Source organism: Pipistrellus kuhlii, unplaced genomic scaffold, assembly GCF_014108245.1.
Source record: "Pipistrellus kuhlii isolate mPipKuh1 unplaced genomic scaffold, mPipKuh1.p scaffold_m20_p_6, whole genome shotgun sequence".
NCBI lineage: Eukaryota > Metazoa > Chordata > Mammalia > Chiroptera > Vespertilionidae > Pipistrellus > Pipistrellus kuhlii.
This window is the reverse complement of record NW_023425562.1, coordinates 71,509,787-71,532,702: the sequence shown is the minus strand read 5'-3', so window position 1 is coordinate 71,532,702 and position 22,916 is coordinate 71,509,787. Positions and strand designations below refer to the sequence as shown.

Below are 22,916 nucleotides of genomic sequence, written 5' to 3'. Positions count from 1 at the left end.
CCAAATGCCCTACCCCCCATTGAAGGATGGAGGGCATCCCTGTAAGCCTTATTAATCCCAACTGTCCTCCCCTGCATGGCTCCCCCTAAATACCCCCCTGTAGGTCTGATCCCCCCAAACTGCCCTCCCCTACTGGCCTGGTTTCCCCCAACTATGCTCCTCCGCAGGCCAGATGCCCCCCAACTGCTCTCCCTTGCAGGCCTGGTTGTCCCCAATTGCCTTCCGCTGCAGGCCTTGCCCCACCCAACATCACTCCCCTGCAGTCCTAGTCCCCCCCCCCCCCCCCAACTGCCCTCCCCTGCAGGCCTGAGTCACCCTAACTGACTTCCCCTACAGGTCTCATCTTTCTGAACTGCCCTCCCCTGCAGACCTAGACTCTCCCAACTGCCTTCCCCTGCTGGCCATCTTGTGTCCACATGGGAGCAGCCATCTTGTGTGTTGGAGTGAGTGTTGAATATTACTTTTTTATTAGATAGGATGTGAAGTCTACATTACACAGACTCAATGTTGACCAAGTGAAAGTATAATTCTTACTCTCTTCTGGAGTGAGGTCTGGGTATACCTCTTCAAGGGCAGCTCGCAGCCTGCGCTCATCCACAAATGGCAAGAGAGCAACACCTGAGGAGACAAATGTACACCAGCCACCCGAGCTATTAGGATCACGGATTCACCAATAAACACTTCTAGTACGGTGTCCCTGCTAATATCCAAACATTTGGAACTGAACTCTATTAGCAAAAATTAACATGTAAATACTTTCCACTTTATGGTAGAAGAAAAGTTCCTTTATATTTTCCAACCTTAAAATGGCTCTTATGAAAAACCATATTTGCTAAACATTAACTCTCTGATGATAAAATGTTTGAATTAAATGAACAAGAGGTCCCCTGATATAAGTCTATGTTCTAGCCTTACTTACACTAGGAAGTCCTTGGGTAAACCAGTTAATCTCCCAAAGGCATGAGCTTATCCTCTAATTTTTTTAGCACTTCATTTCTTCTTTTGTAAAAAAGAAATCATACAACTAAAATATTCAGAAAGGGCCCTAGCCAGTTTGGCTCAGTGGACAGAGTGTCGGCCTGCAGACTGAAGGGTCCTAGGTTCGATATCAGTCAAGGGCACATGCCTGGGTTGCAGGCTCAATCCCCTGTGGGCAGTGTGCAGGAGGCAGCTGATCCGTGTTTCCCTCTCACATGGATTTTTTTCTCTCTCCCCTTTCCATTCTCTCTAATAGAATAAAATATTAAAAAAAAAACAACCTTTTATGCATCAAAAAGACACCATCAACAGAGTGAAAAGACAACCCATAGAATCTAAGAAAATACATGCAAATCATGCAATAGATTAGTATCCAGAATATGTAAAGCATTCCTACAACAAAAATCCAATTCAAAAAATGGGCTAAAGACCTGAGTAAATGTTTTTCTAATGAAGACATAGAAATAGCCAATAAGTACATAAAAACAATGCCCACTAACAATAATCATTAAGAAAATGCAAGTAGGCCGAAACCGGTTTGGCTCAATGGATAGAGCATCGGCTTGGGGACTGAAAGGTCCCGGGTTCGATTCCGGTCAAGGGCATGTACCTTGGTTGCGGGCATATCCCCAGTAGGGGGTGTGCAAGAGGCAGCTGATTGATGACTCTCTCTCATCAATGTTTCTAACTCTCTATCTCTCTCCCTTCCTCTCTGTACAAAATCAATAAAATATATTTAAAAAAAAAGAAAAAAAAAAAAAAAAAAGAAAATGCAAGTAAAAAACATAGTGTGATACTACTTCATACCAAGTAGAGCTATTATCAAAAAAACAGAACTAACAAGTGTTGGCAAGGATACGGAGAAATTGTAATCACTGTGCATTGCCATACTTTTTCTCTTAACAATTTATACTACAACTAGAGGCCCAGTGCATGAATTTGTGCATGGGTGGGGTCACTGGGCCTGGCCAGCAATCAGGGCTGGCCAGCCAGGAGAAGGGACTGCGGGAGGTTGGCTGGCTGGGAGGAGGGACTGTGGGAGTACATTGGCCATGAGGGGGCAGCTCCTGTGTTGAGTGTCTGCCCCCTGGTGGTCAGTGTGGTGTCATAACTACCAGCTGGTCATACGGTCATAATGGTCGCTTAGACTTTTATATATATAGATGATATAATCATCAAGTCACCTGCATGCTTATATATTTACTTATATTTAATAAACCCACATAAGGACTTATTTTTAAAAATGTATTTACATATATTTTTACTTTACCACCTCATATTCTCTTCTCCCTCCACAAAACATCTTCAAAAACCATCTAATGCCCCAATCCATTTACATACAACAAAATATAACCACAGAGCACAACACTTAACCCTAATTAATGGGTTGCATTTTTCATTATAATTTTATTAAAATAATATAAAATTTCCATTATGACATAAAGTACAAGACAAACCTAAAAAAATCTCAAAATATAATCATTTATTTTCATTTTTAAAAATGTATTTTTATTAATTTCAGAGAGGAAGGGGTGAGAGAGAGACAGAAACATCAATGATGAGAGAGAATCACTGATTAGTTATCTTCTGCTGGGGATCGACCCTGCAACCCAGGCATGTATTCTTGACCAGAATCAAACCTGGGACCCTTCAGTCCATAGGCCAACAGTCTACCCACTGAGCCAAACTGGCTAGGGCAAAATATAATAATTTTAAATTGTAAATTATTATTTATCTCCTTTTGCCCCAAAACTCTCTTTGAATCATTTCACTGGTTATCCATACCATAGGGAATAACCAAATTAAGAGAAAGAAAACATGATTTACCAAACATGCTTATTATCCTAGAAAAATATATGGTGGAAGAGAGGTTAAAATGATTAGATAAAAGGGGCTTACTGTGTGAAAAACTCTTTATTATGTTTTATAATTAGTCATCACACATTTGATGAGTGTTAAATACCAGTGCACAAAAATTTGTGCTCTCAGAGGGGGTCCCTCAGCCCGGTCTGCGTCCTCTCGCAGTCCGGGACTCCTCGGGGGATGTCTACCTCCCAGCTTAGGTCTGCTCCCCAGGGGACCAGGCCTAAGCTGGCAGTCAGACATCTCTCTGCCAGTCCAGGAGCCCTTGGGGGATGTCCAATGGACTGCTTAAGCTGCAGTTGCACATCCTTACTGCTGCGGAGGAGGACATCCTTAGCACTGCAGAGGAGGCGGCAGAGGCTCTTGCCACTGTCACAGCACTCACAGCCGTCAGCCTAGCTTGTGGCTGAGCAGAGCTCCCCCTGTGGGAGTGCACTGACCACCAGGGGCAGCTCCTAGGTTAAGCGTCTGTCTCCTGGTGGTCAGTGCACATCATAGCAACTAGTGGATATACCATTAGGATCAATTTGAATATTACCCTTTTATTATATAAGAGTCTTACAAAATATGTGAACAAAGGAATGAGAAATTAATAAATAAACTTTAAGTAATAATTAATGCCAAGCATTTACACGAAATTTCTAATACATTTTTCAAATGTTTCAATGGCATACAAGTCAATCTCCACAGACACTATCTCTCAACAACCTACCCTGTTTCCCCAAATATAAGACAGTGTCTTATATTAATTTTTGCTCCCAAAGATGCGCTAGGTCTTATTTCCAGGGGATGTCTTATTTTCCATGAAGAAGAATATGGTACACATTTATTGTTAAATGAAAATAAAGGAAATTTATTACCTGTATACGGTATGGTAGTACGGTAGTTGTCAACACAAACCAGACAAACTGTGAATCCTACCATATCAAGAATTTACTCATTTATTCAATGACAATCATGTCATCATCTTCTGGAACATCATCATAACAATCCAATTCCTGAATTTCCTGGTGAATTTCTTGTAACTCCATTTCTTTCAGAATCAGTGGACCAAATCTCTCATGTTTAGCCTAGGGGGGGCCTTATTTTCAGGGGGATGCCTTATATTTCACTCAGAAGGAACCTGTAAGTAGGTCTTATTTTCGGAGGATGTCTTATTTTCGGGGAAACACGGTAACAAGGTATCAATGAGCTACTAACTGGAAGGAGCAAGTACCAAGTCCAATAATTTAATCACAAAGGAGATGAAAGATATTATGATTAATGTATTTCGACCCAACTTACTGTTTATCAGAATGTTGCTATTAAAACTACTATTAATCATTGCTAATCCCAGGTTAAATGAAAAAACATCAAATTTTCACATATAATTCTTATAATATTTATCTTTCATTTACAGTAATTCTTCCATACTATAAATCATGTTTTCTCACAGTTTTACCAAAAAGTTAAGATTATTTTAACAAAAAGAAATAATATCTAAATTTTACCTTGCCATGCATATTTCTTTCCATTCAAATCAATAGCAAAATCTTCAGGGTAAAAGTCAATTATACTGGAATCCTATATCAAGAAGAAAAGTAAAGATTCAAAATAAAAGTTACATGCTGCTGTTATAGAGGAATTTGTTATAATTTTCATTCAAGTTATCAAGCCTGATTGAGAAAATGAAGTTTCATTCTTTTCAAAAACATTAAGGTAAAACAAACAAACAACAACAAAATTAAGCTAACAGGTGATTAATTCCAGGTCTAGTAAAACAAAATAAACAATATTATTTTAAATGATGAATACAAAGCATTATTATAGAACTGTATAGCTGACAACTGTGGACCCAAGACAGTGAGTGAAGAGTTTATTGATTGCAATAATTCCTCTTTCCCAGCTTGGTCTCACTCTTTTTAGCTAGCACACAAAACAAGCTCAGAGGTGTCTTCCGAGTTCTTGTAGCCACCATAAAGGGCTGGAAGAAGTCAAGACAGATTCAGCACAAAACAACTTGTCCTAAGTTCTACAGTGTAGTGAAGGCCTGGGGTCAGCGGGGTAGTGGTGGAGGAGGTCAAGCGGGGAAAAAAAGGGGACTTCTGTAATACTTTCAACAATAAATTTAAAATCATGATAATAACAATAAATTAATTTTAAAAAATAATTTCTCCAAAACAGAAATTAGCTTTATTTACTGAGTGGGGTACTGATGCCAAGGAAACTAGAGGTGGAAAAAGTAATGAAAAATACATAGTAGAACTCATACTTTTACTTTATTTCTATAGTTTACTGTTTCAACTAAGATGCAAAAGCAACTGTGACTAATATTAGTAAAATCTATGACAAAAACCCAGTTACCAGCACACTCAAAATGCTAAGACTCACTGGATCGCTCATGAGCTTTCGCCATGATGGAGGTAGAAAGTTACCACTTGCAGCTGGAAAAACTCCCATAAGTTGTTCCAGTGGTTTAAACTGGAAACCAAGAAAGAAAAACATTTCAGATAAGTTACACAATTTTTATCTAAGCCAAAATTCTATGAATTTAATGGCTCTAAATAATTAAGCTTACCGGTTTAGTGCCCTTCTCAAAATCAGAAGGCAAGTCCGCAATACCTTCAAAGTCTGAAGCAAATGGTGCATAATGGAACGGGTAATACCACTTCCAGGAAGCACAGCCCTTAAATCATTAATAACAAAACCAAAAATCTATGTTAATGATGGTCACAGCACAAATACAAACAAAAATTAGAATATTAACACACAACTTCTAGTATATATTCCATATATTTTTTCCCACAAGTCCTAAAAGTTATTTTGATTAAATCTGAACTTTCAGCAAAGCATCTAATTATATAAATATATAATTGTCCCTAATATGCTAATTGTCCCTCTGACCATTACACCATTTGCTATTACACACACTGACCACCAGGGAGCAGATGCTCCAACTGGTAGATTAGCTTGCTGTTGGGGTCCAGCCTATCGGGACTGGGCAGGACTGAGCGAGATGGGCCAGACATGCCCTGGAGCCCTCCCATGGTTCCTCTCTGGCCTCTAAAATATTTCTTCTAATTAATTTCCTCTCTGTGCACAAATCTGTGCACTGGGCCTCTAGTTTTTAATAATGAATTCACACCAAAATTTGTATTTAGACACAGTTTGGTTATGACTTTTGGCCTTAACATGTTGAATGCCCAGATTGTTTTGTCTTCCGGATGGAAAGTATAGTGTCAGTCACCAGTGACTGACCTGGCGCTTAACGTATTAAATGAGTTTCAAGGCATGTCTTTACAACTCTAGAGCTGCCAATATCAAATATAATGAAGAGCAACTGCAGCTCACACTTACTTGAGCCGATTTGGGTGGGTAAGGGACATCACTGAAACAGAGGTTGAAAGTAAAACAGCCAAAAGTTTCATTTTACAACTCCTTATATTTTCTTTTTTAATATATTTTATTGATTTTTTACAGAGAGGAAGAGAGAGGGATAGAGAGTTAGAAACATCGATGAGAGAGAATCATCCATCAGCTGCCTCTTCCATACCCCTCACTGGGGATGTGCCCACAACCAAAGTACATGCCCTGGACTGGAATCGAACCCGGGACCCTTCGGTCCGCAGGCCGACACTCTATCCACTGAGTCAAACCAGTCTCGGCAACAACTCCTTATATTTTCATATGACAACTTTCTCTTTACCATAAAAATATTTAAGCATACCCACTGAAAAGAAGACAAAAGCAAATAATACTCATAGAAATGAGGAGTTTTCCTGGTAAGTGACTCTGTGCCTAATAAATTAAAATCTTAAAGGTAGGAGTAAAACATGAAATTAGAATACTTTACGATTAATATTATATCATTGTTTAGTGCATTAAAAATTACTTCCTAATTACCAACAAACTTCATCTATTCCCAGGCCACACCAAACTTAACTTGCTTCACTCTCAGAGTATAAACCCAGATATTATCTAACAGTGTTTTAGTCCCTATGCTTACATAATCTCTCACCACTCTGACATCTCAATTACTAACGGTTTTCAGTCAGATGGATATTACTCCAATTAGAATGCACTTCATATAACATCACTATATTACATGGAGGAAATCCTATCATTCAAATTCCTTTCAAATTCTTACTAACATTTTCCACTTTTCCTTTGTTCGGTCATTTAGTGACTAGTAGTTATTCAGTTATTTTTTTGAAAAAACATTGAACTTTAATCATATGAAAGCCAAAGTACACTCAACTACACAATTTAATGCTAAAATCCTTTAATGAAACCAAAATTAGCTTTGTTTATATACTAACATTTAAGGGACTTTACAAACAAGTATTATTTAAGGTAATGAACTTCTAAATAGGAAACTTAAAAAAGGAAGTCTGGGTTTAATTTCAGAATATATCTCAATAATATACACTATTACAATATTTTAGAGAAAAACATTCTTTTTTTACCTGGTAATAATATCGAAGAACCCAGCAGAGCCCTTCAACATAAGATTGTACAACTTTACGACGAAATTTCTCATCAGCCGCGTCAACATCAAATTTGTTCTTGTAGTACCGCTGCTTCCAACCAGCTTCCCAAAGCCTACAAACCAGTCAAAGCCAGTTTATGTGGAATAAATATACTTTCAGTAATTATCTACCAATTCATTGTCCAAATCAATGTTAATTTAATATCCAAGTGAAACATAAATGAGCTTTATGGTAATGCTAACACAACTTCACTTAGTTATTTCTAAAAAGTCCACTTTCCCAGGATTTATTATCAACTTAAAGATAGCTAAACATCAAAAGCACAAACTAGTAATACCATAATAAAACTACATTTTAAAAAAGAACAACCATTTATTAAACTACTTTAATAACATCTGTTTGCTCAAATTTTCATACTATTTTACATGTAATTTTAGATTGTGGGAACAATTCTAAAACTACATTTTAAATTCAAATACTGAAATTTTATATTGATCAAGTTCCTCAGTTTGTTAAAATATATTTATACTGTACCAAAAAAGTCCAATTACTTTTCAGAAAATTACTAACACGATTCATTTTTTAAAAGGCAAACAGTGGCCGAAACCGGTTTGGCTCAGTGGATAGAGCGTCAGCCTGCGGACTGAAGGGTCCCAGGTTCGATTCTGGTCAAGGGCATGTACTTTGGTTGTGGGCACATCCCCAGTAGGGTTGTGCAAGAGGCAGCTGGTCGATGTTTCTCCCTCATCGATGTTTCTAACTCTCTGTCCCTCTCTCTTCCTCTCTGTAAAAAATCAATAAAATATATTAAAAAGGGAAAAAAAAGAGAAAAAAAAAGGCAAACAGTGGTTTATAAAAAAATATCTAGGAACCAAACAGAAATTATATGTATACCTACTCTATCCCTGGGCAACTTACCTGATACTGTATCAGGTAAGAGTTGCTGCTGGTTTAATGTATGTATGTATGTTCTGCCAAACCAAGAAGCAAGCCAACCAATTCACTAAAATTATCGCTAATCACCAAATAATAATAATAATAATAATAATAATAAATGTAAAAACCCCTATTTTAACCCAAAGCATGTTTTTATTTTCTTTTTTATTTCTCACTCTCTGAGAGATTTAAACATTTTATTGAAGGAACACAAAAAAAGCAAAAAAAAAAAGGCCTAGTTGTTTTGGCTCAGTGGATAGAGCATCGACCTGCAGACTGCAGAGTCCCAGGTTCAATTCCAGTCAAGGAGTCAAGGGCATATGCCAATCAATGATTCTCTCTCATCACTGAGGTTTCCATCTCTCTCTCTCTTCCTCTCTGAAATCAATAAAAACGTATTTAAAAAAACAACAAAAAAAAATACACACACAAAAACTACACCTGCACAGATCAAGAACATCAAATTGATTCTCCTTTTAATAGCTATTTTCTACCATTTACCAGATCTTACAAATTAGTCATGTTTCAGAATACACCATATCAATTTTAAGTTCTCAAACACACTCAAAGTATTCACAGAATATGAGGAGAAATATCTACTATCCATAATGTGGATTACCACTATTTACAGGAAATATCAATGAAATAAATGCTAAAAACTCCAAACATTTCTTCTTCTTGTTGTTAATCTTTACCTGAGGATATTTTTCCATTGATTTTTAGAGAGAGTGGAAGGGAGGAAGGGAGACAGAGAAACACACTGATTGGTTGCCTCTTGCATGCACGGGAATCAAACGGTGGACCCTTCAGTGAGAGGGTCAATGCTCTATCCATTGAGCCAACCCGGCTAGAGCCAAACATTTCTTGATAGAAGCATTTCTACTTTGATTATCCTCAGCAACAGGATTAAACAATAACAGTTCTAAGTAAATTAAGTTAACTATTAAACTGGTATTAAACATGATGGCTACCAGTAAAACAAAAAACACTCTAAGAAGAAAGTCCAGAGTTACAGAATCAGAGAATAAAAACTTAGATCAGGTAAAAGTTCCATTACAAGTCACCACATATCTCAGAATCTCACATCAAAAAATATTAGAAAAATGCAGTATCATACATGACACTTGTGAGGTTTCTTATCATAAATACAAACATACCAATCATGTCCCATAACAGCAGTATGAGCTGTGAACCACTATTATTTGTTTAACTTCGAAATATATCATTTTGCTAAATTCATAATGAGTTTCAATTATTGAGATTGCTGGTCTTTTATACTTGGAGCCCAGGCTGCAAACCTGGATTTAATTACATAATGGCTGTTAAATAATGACCAAATCTTCTGGATAATTAGATAATCAAAGTTTCCTATCATAAATTATAAAGAGATAAAAGGAAACTTCTCTGCAATGAAATACAATTGTGCATATGCAAGTTTGTGGCTTTAAAAAATATACACATTTATTTCTTAACCAAATGTCGTTTGTGTATTTCATTTTGAGGAATAACCTTTTGATAGAAGATTAAAGCAGACTATATTAAGTATAACTGAACTTAATAGGTTAAGCAGCTTGAAATTTTAAACTCAAACTGATAACATTCAGATCATATATAGTCAGAACTAAACACCCATGTCTAGGTGACCTGGCTTGGTCTCAGAGGGAAAATCGGTTTGAAGGACAAAAGCCTGCACGCATACTAATCTAGATATTTAGTTTTAACACCAATAGTAGCTTATACATCTCACTGGAATTTACTGACTAATCTAAACCTTCACATTAATTTCTGTGGATAAAAAGATCACAGGCAAGCATCTGCAGGCACTGGTGCTCTAAGCTAAAGAGTATTAATTATACTACATCTATTACAGCAATTTGCTAACAAAATGCAACCAAAAAAAAATGTCTTCACCTGACATTATCCTCTGGCTCAGGTTCACTGTCACTGTCATCTGCTTTTCGTTTCATTCCTCCTAACGGAGATGGGGAACCATCAGAAGTGAAACTTGTATTAGGAGATACTGAAGGACTCTGTAGACAATTAGAACATTACAGAGACAAGATTTAATTACTCACTTCACATAAGAAGTCACATCAAACTATTACCACCATGTTTCATGATACCACTTTTTTTTTTAAGTTATCAAATAGATATGGTAACTATATTTAGAAAATACAAAGACCAATCTTGGCCTACTTCACCTCCCCCTAAACAAGTAATATAGTACCAAGCTTCTTATGTTTATACCAAAAAACAAAACAAAAAAACCCCTGAACATTCTTAGGATAAAAACCGCTTCAAAAGAAAAAAGAAAAATTTAATTTTATACACTTTTAAAATTATAAGACTTGAATATTTTTTCCTTTGGTGGTTTCCTCATGTTACAAATTTACGATCACATTCCACCAATTAACAAAAGTTGTAAATGGAAAAAAATATATAAATTAATAAGAAATAAATAGCACATTAAAAAGTAAATACTGGTGAGAATGAAGTTAAATAAAATGTTCTACCTAGTACAACCGCTCTGAAAAGCAACTGTCTATAATAATACAAGTGTAATATGCAAATTGACCAGTGGAATGACTGTCAGGACGGAGCCAGGGCTGCGAGGGCGGCCGAAGCTACAAAGGCCCACTCTGGCATGATTTTCGTGCATCAGGCCTCTAGTTTAATAATAAGACTGTCAGATAACTGTTAAATCGTTTTATATATACTGTTTTAAAATTCAATGCACAAATAAAAATCTACAAGTCATCTTAAAAAAAATGCAAATTTTATTATTTCAGTTAGATACCACTTTAAAGTAAAATTTAAAGTATTATCTTTAAAGTATTATCAGTTTTATCTTCTTCTGTGTCTAATTCAATGAATACAGTAGGACACTAAAGTATCCTAATATTTAATTTAAAAATTATAATCTTCTGCAACTTTGTAAGTTGTGTGTTAAATGACCAAATTAGCTTTATTTACTGAGTGATAGAAAAGATTTCCATGGTAAAGACCTTTTTCTGATATTCACAGTATATGAGATATTTCAAGTAAATTAAATTATTTTTAAGATGAGAGCTGAGTCTTTTTTTAATTTACTGATTTTAACGTAAGAAAGAGAGGGAGAGAGAGAAGAGGAGAAAGGAAGAGAGGAGGGTGAGAGAGAAAGAACTGTTGTACTTGGAAAATGAGATGGGTACTTTTAGTCAGACATATCTGAGTTTGAAATACCAAATCCAATCTTTACTGACTGTATAGCCCTGAGCAATTTATTTAACCTCTGTCAGCCTCTGCTTCAAATGGGGATGATAATGCTCTATTTTTTTACAGGTTATTGCAAGGATTAAATAAAACAATACATGTGAAAGACCAACAAGATAATGCCAGCTCGCACCAGGTACCATAGTTACCATTAATTAAGTTATCATTATTTTTAAACCCAACACTAATCCATTTGAATCAAATTATGAGAAGATGTTCCTATAAACTGCCTAAGTACAGAGTTGTTGTAAAAAGCAAACTTTCCCAAATTGACAAACTACATTTAAACTTATCTTTAGATAAAAATAATATACCTTCAACGAAAAAAAAAAAGGGAGGGGGGGGAGGTACTTGCTCTTCAATACTAAATCTCTGCTGATCTCCTTTCTGCTCTATCTCTACTAGTAAAAGTTTTCTTTCCTACCCATAGCTAGTTTGGCTCAGTGGATAGAGCATCAGACTGTGGACTGAAGGGTCCCAGACTTGATTCCAGTCAAGGGCACATGCCTGGGTTGCGGGCTCCATCCCCAGTAGGGGGCATGTAGGAGGCAGCTGATCAATGATTCTCATCATTGATGTTTCTATCTCTCTCTCCTTCTCCCTTTCTCTCAAAAATGAAGTTTTTTTTTTTTTTTTAAAGTACTCTTTCCTAAACATACCAAATTCATACCATTTCAAATTTCTTTTGAAAAAGCTATTTTTGCAATCAAACTTACTAAACTAAACCTGGTCACAGATGTAATGAAACCATATTTCAGAACGCAACATTTAAAAACATATTTACATAATATAAATAAAGCCATGAATAAAACCATATTTATAAGGAAACAAACCTATCTAATATAACATTAACAATGCAGACCATCAGTAGACACCAGTCAACTGAGACTAACACACCCAAACATTTAGAAAAAAGTAAAATATAATCTTAAAGGCTATCTTTAAATAAACTTCATGATTTTAAAGGAATTTCATAACTTCACTTCGTAATTTCTTAAACTTGGAACATTAAAGATGAAAATCCCTCCAGGGATAGAAACAACCGTGTCAAGAGGAATTAAGACAAGATCAAATCAGCAACCTAATCAGCAATCTCTCCACTCCTATTCCCATGTCAGATATTAATCAATAATGGGTCTAGTTCTGTAGTCTGAATATAGTTCTGGAATCCTTCTCAAAGCATCACAGCTGGCAAAGTTTAAACCTACTTGTCTGCCTGAGATTCAGAAAAAAATAGTCTATCAGCAATATGGTATTTGAGAATACTTGTCACTCTCGGTTCCTCTGAGGGGACTATAGTCCCTATCGTCTTAAATAATGGGCATCAGTTTTTTTCTGTTTGACTCGCGTGTCTCATTGCAATCCCTTTCAGTAACCCTCCACATCCCACTCTGTTAATGGTGTAAGGAATAAGACAAGAAGACAAAATCAGACAACAAAAAAACACAACAGAAACCTAGGCTGCTTCTCTCAAGAAGTGCAAAATCTCAGTTCTCAAATTTCAAATCTAAGGTTCTTTAAAACTTTGAGGTGTGAATTTATGGCAAGATAAATCTAATCAGTCTCCTGATATGGCAAACATTCTGCACATAGGACTTCCCAGTAATAAGGGATTTCAACATCAATACAATAACGATGAGAATAATGAAATCTAAACATCCAAACTTAGGCTGTTTCCTTGGATATATCATAGCTATGATTTATGTTAAGATACCAAACCTTATATACTATCTTACCTTCTCTATAATTCCCTCCCTCTCCTTCTCCCTCTCCCTCTTCCTCCCCCTCCCTCTCTCACCTACTAATCCAAAATAATCACTAACTTTTATTATCTGCCATCTGTGAATGTTGGTTGGTAGTCTGTTTCCTCAACCCTATTGCTGCCCTGCCCACATGCTCTGAATCCATGATCTGTTGCTACTATTACAGGGAGCTGAATTGGAGAGTGAGAGTTTAGGCAGTAAAGAGTACCTACAGTATTGAAAAATTGAGGAATACTATTCTCCAAAATGACCCTAACTGATGTCTAGAAGGAAATGGGAAATAGGCAGCAAAACCCACCTTCTCTCTTGCTCCAGCTTCATTTGCATGTCCAAGTAATGCTTCTAGCACTATCACCACCTAGTACCTTGGGTCCATTTAAACCACTGCAGCCACTTAGCTATTTATACTTAATATATATTTAATTTCTTTCATATTATTTACGTATTTTCATATCGATGAAAGTAAACTTAACAGAATTAAAAATATCTCAAGGTAAAAGAAATAGAAAAAACTATAAAACAACTCTAGGTAAGTGATAAAATTCACACACAATTGCAAGGGACATCTGATAGTCACCATTCTTCAATGCCACATAAAAGTAAGTCACTTACAGAGTTATTCTGCATCCTCATTTCATAAGCTGCTTGTCTCGGATTATTGGCTACTTGAGACCCTGAATTTCTTGAACCCAAGGCATGAGGAGTCAATATTCCACCAGGAGTGAAAGCTGGTTGATCTCTCTAACATGAATGAAAATAAATTCAGAAATTAAAATTAAATGACAACACAGATGACAGGAAGAAAAGAGAGCAACAACAACAAAAAAATGTAAGCACTTTAAAAAATGAAAATGGACTTCTATTCACATTACATAGTTGTTGACACTTAGATCTGATTGAAGCTTACCCTAAAAATAATATTCTGCAATTTTTAAAAACACTTTATTGATTTTTTTACAGAGAGGAAGGGAGAGGGACAGAAAGTCAGAAACGTCGATGAGAGAGAAACATTGACCAGCACCCCCCCCCCATTGGAGATGTGCCCGCAACCAAGGTACATGCCCTTGACCGGAATCTAACCTGGGACCTTTCAGTCCGCAGGTCGATGCTCTATCCACTGAGCCAAACCGGTTCTGACAAGTCTGCAATTTTTAATAACTCTGAAAATACAAATAATTCACTATTTTGATATATACAGAGAATATATTCCAGCTAATTAAACTAATCTATTATGTTTATTTACAATTTCAGAACACATTCAAAACAAAATTCTAGGCAAATTAAGTATAACTAATAAGATAAAAAACAAGCCAAGAGTTTGATTTATACAAAGGAATACAAACTTTTATTTACTCTTCACTTTCCTAGAATTCACTTTCCAATTAATTAGAGCTATGATTCAAACTGTAATAGGTAACAACCATGGCTGACTGATACAAGAGGAATTTTTTATATACATAGACATTGACTGAGAGTAAATAATTATATATAGGGTAGAAAATAAATATGCCCCTCCCATTCTAAGTGGTTTTGAACCTACTTGCAATAATAAACATCTCTACTTTTTTTCTTTTCTAAATTCCCGAAATTGCTTGATTCCAACAAAATATATAATAATAAAAATCAATCCCGAGTTTAAACTCCATGAGTTTAAAATCTAATAAGGGAGATATGAAAATCAAGAACTAAAGAAGTTAAGTGACTATAAATCACACAATTAAGAAAACAAATATCACTGCAAGAAGCCCCAGAGTGAAAACAACTGCTCCACCAGTCTATGAGCAGAAGAAAGAGACTTTGTAGAAAAGGTAAGATATGAGGGAGTCCTGAAGTAAAAAAAATCCATTTGAAGGTACCAAATGAAGGCAATGATCTGAGTGTGGAGGGACATGGTGTATTTGGAAGGTAGAAGGGAAAAGGCTGGACAAATAAAATTCAACCAAATCACAGTGCACTCTGCATGCCAGACGAAGATAAAACTGTATTCTGAGGAAACTAAGGAGTCATGGGTGATTTCCGAGTAGAGAAACAACAAAAATTTGAATGTCATGTTCTGGAAATACTAACCTTACAATGACGGAGACAAAATGCAGTAACTTTCAAGAGGATACAAAAGGTTAACTATTTTTTATTACAAAAGCAATACCTGATTAGTATAAATGCCAACCACCCCCTCTTGCCCATCAGTTGTATCCCTTCAGATGCTTGAAAAAGGACTTTACTTTCAATACCAGCATTCTTTCTCCATATAAGAAGGCAGCTGGTTGAACACTATATCCCTATCTAATTCTTACTGGATAAGAAATAAAAAGCTATTGTATCAAACATTTTCCTTCCAAATTGTAAGCCATGCTATTGCCAATCATATTATATTAATTAAAACTCACCTTCATTCTCTTTCTTTTTTCTTTCTGTCGTCTTCTAAAACTGTCCTAAAAGTATAAAATCCACATATTCTGTCAAATAATTACACAAAAATGTAAGAGTTAAACATTACCAGGAATGATTTGAGAGACAATTAAAGTTTTAAAGGAAGACCCCAGAAACCTAGATACATAATTAAACTAGGTAATAGACTATATGTTTAAAGTGCTGCTTATCAGAACTTTAGATAGGTAGAGAGCATTCTATATTTAGGTACAATTTAACTTCCCTCTTTTTTTCATATCATTCCAGGAAAGAATGAAAGACTCATGACAAAAACTATTGGCTCTACCTTGGAGTAAACAGACTACCAATGTGTAAAGCTACAAATAGAATAACAAGGAATTCTTAAGCTGTAGTTGAAGTCAGTTAATAATCAAGATGTCAATTTAAAAATATTTAAAAGACAATAGTGAGCCTCTGTTACCTAAAAAGGGCCTGACAATTTCTAACTCTGTAACACATATGACACAGTGGGTAAAAGAGAGAAGTGGGCTCTATGTAAACACCTCCCCAATCCCCAGGCTCTAAAAAGGCATTTTAATGAAAGGTCGGACATTCAGATGTTCACCCTGCTTATTCTGGGCCAATTTTAACTCATAGGAAAGGGTCCAGTCTGCATCATCAAATTTTCAAAATGTAGCCGTGGTGGTAACGCATAGGGTTTGGGGTTGATGTTGCTTCCCCACTAGCTGTTCGGACTATTCAAAGGCCTCCTTTACATCTCATGCCCAAAATTCTGTGATTATCAAGGCACTGAAATGACAGCTAACGTGGCCATGGCTGCAACTACGGCCTAAACCAAGGGCCAGATGGTTCTGTCTGGCTGTCATCCTATAGCTTCACTTCTGTCTTTTCCAGGTTAGTACTGTCAACTGCTATGTGTTAACAAAATTTGAAAATTGTGCTTTCAGCCAGGAGAGGGGTTGAATGTTAAATACATATTGAATGACTACCTTAAAACTTCCTAAAATATGAAAACCACCAATTTATTTAATCAAGCTTTTGCCCCCACCTGCAGTGAAACTTCTCTTATCTAACTACACAATGACTGATAGGCTGTGATTATTGTTTGCAGTCCTGGTCTGACCATGACTCTTTCCTTCACTTGACTTCCAGGACATTACACACACATGGCTCTCCTCATTCACTCTTGCTGCTTGCCCTTGCTCCTCAGCTCCCCAACCTCTTTGTTGGTGTTACTCTGAACCCAATACTTAGACTTCTCCACTTCTCTACTCTTGTGGGAGTAATCATCTAGCTTCAAGGCTTTTAACACCATCGAAATACTTAAGACTTCCCAAACAGCATCTCTTTCCCTTCACCACCTCGATTCACTTTCTGGGCTTCCTCATCAGTTGCTCAGACCATTTTTCAATTGCTCAGATAAAATGCCTAGGATTCATTCTTGGTAGCTTGCTTTTTCTCACACCTAGCACTTAACCCATTAGCCAATCCCATTGGTCCTATCTGCAAAATATGCTGAATCCAACTTGTCACCTCCGCTACAACTATGTTAGCACCCTTGGATCTGACTTACTGCTTCTATCTTTGCCTCTCCATACAATGAGTCTCAATGTAACAGCTAGTGGCCCTCTGATAATCTTGTCACTTTTATACTTAAACCCCTCCAGAGTGAAAGCTAAAGTCCTTGTAATGACCTACAGGGTCCTGCCAGATCTGGCCCGCCACCATCTTTCGGACCTCTTCTCGGCTCCTGCCACACTTGCTCCCTGCAGTTCTGTGAACATCTGGGTAGGCTTCTGCCGAGCCTTTCCACTGGCTATTCCCTCCATCTGAAATGCTCTTCCCGCAAATGTCTGCACAGTTTACTCCCTCCTATCCTTCAGGTCTTTATTCAAAGTCATCTGTGCACATGGCCCTCTCTAATCACCTTTTCTAGAATTGCAAACCACCTATCACCATCTTCCCAGCTACTTCCTCACCTGCTATAATTTTCTTCATGGTACTTATCCCTAACACAATACACAATTTACTTAAGTTTTTGTGTTTATCATCCATCTCCCCGAGAAGAATGTCAGCATTGCAGGGTTAAGATTTTTTTTAATTCTTTTTTTTGGTGTGTGTGTGTTTTGTTTTGTTTGTTATATCAGTAACACTCCGAATACTATCAGGCACATGGTAACACTAAATAAATATTTGCTGAATAAACAGACAATATTTGTTAAGCTTAAAAAGCAAACCCCAAAGCTCATAAAACAATAAGCATCACATTTACCTAACTGCTCAATTTAAATAATAAATATTGATGCATGCCTCTTATACTATCTGTTCTGTTGGTCAGTTAAATACCTATTTCTAAGGGTGATAGTCACACATATGCAGAATAGGTCCTTCTGGGTGCTATGAACTCCTTTGGAAATCTATCAAAAGTGGACACTTTCCAGGAAAATACAATGGAATTTCTGAGAGTTCATAACCCCCCACCCCCACCCTCCTATGTCCAACCATGTTGATGGATGTCATATGATGTCAACAACACCCAAAAAGACCCAAAGTTTTAAAATGTCCTCTTTGCCAGGGTATCTGAAAACCATTACTACCTAAATCTGAGGCACACTGGTATCTATCAAATCCCATACAACCTGCCCTATTGCCAAATATCACCAATATTTAGTAGTGTAAAGTCTGCTAAAGCCACATAAAGGACTGTTCTAACATGAGGCTTTTACACCAAACAATACACACTACGTACAGCTTTTTCTTAAAACATAAATGGCAGTAGGTCAAGTGGAACCACTATAATTGTTGAAGACTTAGTTAACATAGCTGTCCTGGTAGACATTTGGTATCCCAGACAAAGTTAGTTCTGTTATTTGAATTTTACATATAAAAAATTCTTGCCATCAAAGATTACCAAATACCAAAAACTTTGGATTGCTTCCAGCCCACTCACTCTTTTACTTAAAATGGTATTCCAAATTCTAAAATAAGAGATCACTAGCTACAGTATACAAAGTTGAAGAAAACATGAAATCTTGTCAAATACAACAACATGTTTTAATATTAGGAAATCATGAAGCAATATAGCAATATTATGTTGCTATTTGCTCAAAATAGCATATGACATTTTATAAAATTTGTTTCCAAAGGATTTCCTTCACTCTCCTCTGCTACTATTACCTGCTCATTTTACCCACTGCTTGCCTCCCTTGCCACTCTCCTACCCCACTCATTCTCCAAGCTGCTGCCCCTCTCCCGCACTCACTCCCTAAGGCCTTTGAACCCCTGGCTGCAGACTAGGGGCCTGTGCATATCACTCTGACACCTCCACTTCTCTCTTTAGATATTTCCTCCTATCTCTCTAGAACTGGCTCCTCTTTCTCATTATATGCCCACGCTTCTCAAGGTTTCTGTGGAAGGCACTTTCACTCCATATAAGCTCCCAGGAATTTTAAGTTGACACTCATGACTTGAAGTACCTCCTAGTCGCTAATGGTTCTCAAATCTCCTTTTAAAAATCTTCTCCTCTGAGCTTTATACGTATCTATCAAATTGCTTCCTGGGCTTTTCTCTTTTCAGGTGTCTGAGTGCTTGAGGTATCTCTCAAACTCAAAATCTCCAAAATGAAATTTGATTTCTACCTTGTCACCACCCTAACCTACTCTACCCTCAGTACTTACTATGTCAGTAAAGAGCACCAGCAAACTCTTAACTGCCCAGGTCAAAAACACGAACTTCTCACCTAAGCCTGCATACTATCAGATGTAATCAATTTCTAGAGTTTTGTTATTCTATTTCCTTCTTTTAAAAAAATCTTTAATGTTGAAAGTATTACCACTGACCTCTTCTAGCCTGCCTCCACGCACCCCTACCTTGGCCCCAGGCCTTCATCACCCTATGGTCTGTGTCAATGGGTTCTAATATATGCATACAAGTTCTTTGGTTGAACTCTTCCCACCAACCAACCAACCCACCCTCCCCACCTTATTTCCCTCTTTTAAGTTTAAATTTCTTACTCAAATCTGCAACTCCCAGCCTTGGCTGATGCTATCCAAATCACACCTCCTATATTCTACTATCAGAGTAAGAGTACGAAGCTCCTAGCTCTTAACCTGTCTTTCAGAGCATAAATATTTCCTATAAACACAGCAGCTCAATCCCAGCATTCTTGTAGCCCTGGAACCCTCATTTCATATCCTATTGATTAAACAGGTATTTAGATTTATATCTTAAGAATATGAGGAGAGAAAAATTACAATGCAACTCACAGTGTACAATATATATAATTCCACAAAGCAAGCATCAAAACCTTTATAAAATAACGAAAGCACTACCACTCATGATTATACTGATGTTTGATACAAATTAATGATGTAACAATGCACTCAAAGAGGTTAAAAGTATAATCACAGGATCATCACAGCCTATTAGAGACAGAAGCAATTTAGCTACTGCAATAGAAACACTTTACCTCATCATCCTTTCTCTTTTTAAAAATGCTATCCTCAACTTCACCAACTGCTAACATGATCATCTGTACTCTTTGCAGATTGACATAACCACTTTCTGTTAGGTAACCCTGTAAGTAATAAAATACATGTAAAATAACCTTCTTATAAAAGCAAATACTTCTGTATTGAAATTATTCAAGAGTGAACTTACCCCAGTTTTGTGTACCACATTTTTGTATATGTTGACCAAACGGTCAATTGCACCTTCCCTGCCACCAGGAAACAAATATTATGCATTAGGACCAGTATTCACTGTAAAGGCAAGGAGGCTAAAGCAAGTCTTAAAACCCACAAAAACACACATACCTAATTTCTAACGATGGCAAATGAGGAAGAAAGTCATTTCCCACAAAGAAGCACATGAAGACCCAGTCATCAATGCTCCTCTCAACATCAAATGTGAATGGAAGGCTGGCCATGGTGAGCTCTCTTTCCAAATACTACAACCAAAAAGGAACATTGGCATTAAAGTTATTAAAGGCACCTTTGTCTTTGAGTGCCAATTCTAATGATTATGACTACATACCTCACGAAGAACATTAAGACGAAGGAAGATAAACTCTCCCTCTGCGCAAGGAAGACTATCTGCAAGTTCATCGTGCTACAAGAAAGGGATCAAGGATTAAACATGTCCACTCTAAACTCGGCAAATTTTCAATCAAATAAATAAGGCTTTTTAAAAGCAGACCTATTTTAATACTGTTTTTTTTTTTAAGTAAAAAAAAAAAGAATTCACCATAATATCCTATGCAAATCAACCAAATGGTGAAACAACCTGTCGCTATGATGTGCACTGACCACCAGGGGGCAGATGTTCAATGCAGAAGCTGCCCCCTCGTGGTCAGTGCGCTCCCACAAGGGGAGCATGGCTCAGCCAGATGCCAGACTAGCTAAACCAGCAGACATCCCCCGAGGGGTCCCAGATTACAAGAGGGCACAGGCCAGGCTGAGGGACACCATATCCCACCCTTTCCCCAAGCCTCTAGTTTTAAAAATAAAAATTACCCATGATCCCAGTCACACTTACACCAAGTAGAAGCAAATGATTTTTCTGAAGGGGGACAGTAAATATTTTAGCTTGTAGGGTTCACACATGGTCTCTGTCCCATATTGTTTTATGTTATACTTTTTGTTTTTTACAACCATTAAATATGTAAAAATCATTCTTAGTTCATAGGCCAAATCTGCAATCCAGTTAGGGCTGTAGTTTGCCAACACCTAACCCACACACAACCAATATTAGCATTTTGATATAAAGTCCTCTAGATCTTTCTCTGTGAACATATAGTATATTTCTTACCTGCCTTTCTTTACTCAGCATGTCTTTTAAAAAGATTCCACATATTAAAACAAAAACCCCTTTAGAGGGGACTGGATATAATCAAGCAACCCAAAATATGCAGAGTAACTTTAATATTTTAAAAAAATTGTTTAATATATTTGACTTGCCGTTCCTTTTAAGAAACATAACCATGAAAAATAACTCTTACAAATAAACATGTGCACTATGCATTACCTATAGGATCTAAGTCTCATGTAGATATGTTAGAAAAGTGGAAATAATACATGTAATATAAGTGTACATGCTCTTAAATGTTTATGTACTTAAAATCTGATCACATAACTAGATGGGAAAAAAGCATTTTGACAAAACCCAGCATCCATTGATGATAAAAATTATCAGCACATCTGACAAACCTAAAGCTAATATCATACTCAACAGGAAAAATTTAAAACCATTTCCCATATGATCAAGTTGTCCACTTCCACCACTTTCATTCTACACTGGAGGCCATACTTGAGAGCCTCTCCTGTGGACACTCTTCCTATGAGCCCCACCTGCCTCCGGGATCAGAACCAACATCGGGATTGATCATGCGCAAGCCTTCAGTCGCTTCTTCATCATGAGCGCCAGTATCGCCCGAGGTCAGGCACGCAGAGACTGCAGCAGAGCAGCAGCGAGCCTACCAAGCAGTGGTGACGTCAGGCACAGGGGGGGCCTGGATGAGTGGGAGTAGTATGGTGCCTGGACCTGGGCTCGTGGGATGTAGGACTGCCAGTTTTGGCCTATCCCCATAGGCCAGGCTGAGAAACCCCACTAGTGCACAAATCCATGCACCGGGCCTCTAGTATACCAATAATAAACCATCAGAAACAGAAATTCAGAAAACAATCCCGTTTATAATTGCATCCAAAGCAAATTAAATACCAAAGAATATATTTAACCAAGGAGGTAAAAGACCTGTACTCAGAAAATTACAAGGTACTAAAAAAAGGAACTGAAAATAAAAATAAATGGAAACATATGCTGTACTCATGATTAGGTAGAATTAACATTGTTAAAATGTTCATACTACAAAAAGCAATCTATAAATTCAATAAAATCCGAATAGAAACATCAACAGCATTTTTCACAGAACTAGAATAATCCTAAAATTTAATATGGAACTACAAAAAAACACAAATAGCCACAACAATCTTGGGAAAGAAGAACAAAGTTGGAGGTATCATAGTACCTGATATCAAATTATACTAGAAGGCTACAGTAATCAAAACACTGCACTGGCATAAAAAGACATATAGATCAATGGAACAGAATGGAGTTCAGAAAAAGCTAAAGGAATCACCACCAAACCAGTATTACATGAGATGTTAAAGGATCTTCTTTATGAAGAAGGGGGGGAAAAAAGGACAAAAAATATGAACAATAAAATGGCAATAAATACATATTGATCAACAATTGAACCTAAAAAACA

At 36.9% G+C, this 22,916-nt stretch overlaps 1 protein-coding gene across 6 annotated transcripts in view; it reads right to left on the bottom strand.

The window, feature by feature from the left end:
• The window catches only part of XRN2 (5'-3' exoribonuclease 2), an 82,345-nt gene that overhangs the window by 36,634 nt on the left and 22,795 nt on the right, over positions 1 to 22,916 (bottom strand). For 5 of the 6 annotated variants that reach the window (XM_036417456.2, XM_036417455.2, XM_045574879.1 and 2 more), the window contains 12 exons: positions 20,687 to 20,761; positions 20,467 to 20,600; positions 20,312 to 20,369; positions 20,121 to 20,228; positions 15,649 to 15,693; positions 13,874 to 14,002; positions 10,158 to 10,276; positions 7,287 to 7,422; positions 5,399 to 5,506; positions 5,212 to 5,301; positions 4,332 to 4,404; positions 535 to 618 (listed from right to left, as the gene is read on the bottom strand). In XM_036417456.2, coding sequence (XP_036273349.1) covers positions 535 to 618; positions 4,332 to 4,404; positions 5,212 to 5,301; positions 5,399 to 5,506; positions 7,287 to 7,422; positions 10,158 to 10,276; positions 13,874 to 14,002; positions 15,649 to 15,693; positions 20,121 to 20,228; positions 20,312 to 20,369; positions 20,467 to 20,600; positions 20,687 to 20,761 — 1,159 coding nt within the window. The remainder of the gene's footprint in view (positions 1 to 534; positions 619 to 4,331; positions 4,405 to 5,211; positions 5,302 to 5,398; positions 5,507 to 7,286; positions 7,423 to 10,157; positions 10,277 to 13,873; positions 14,003 to 15,648; positions 15,694 to 20,120; positions 20,229 to 20,311; positions 20,370 to 20,466; positions 20,601 to 20,686; positions 20,762 to 22,916) is intronic. The other variant, XM_036417457.2, reaches the window with a different exon arrangement.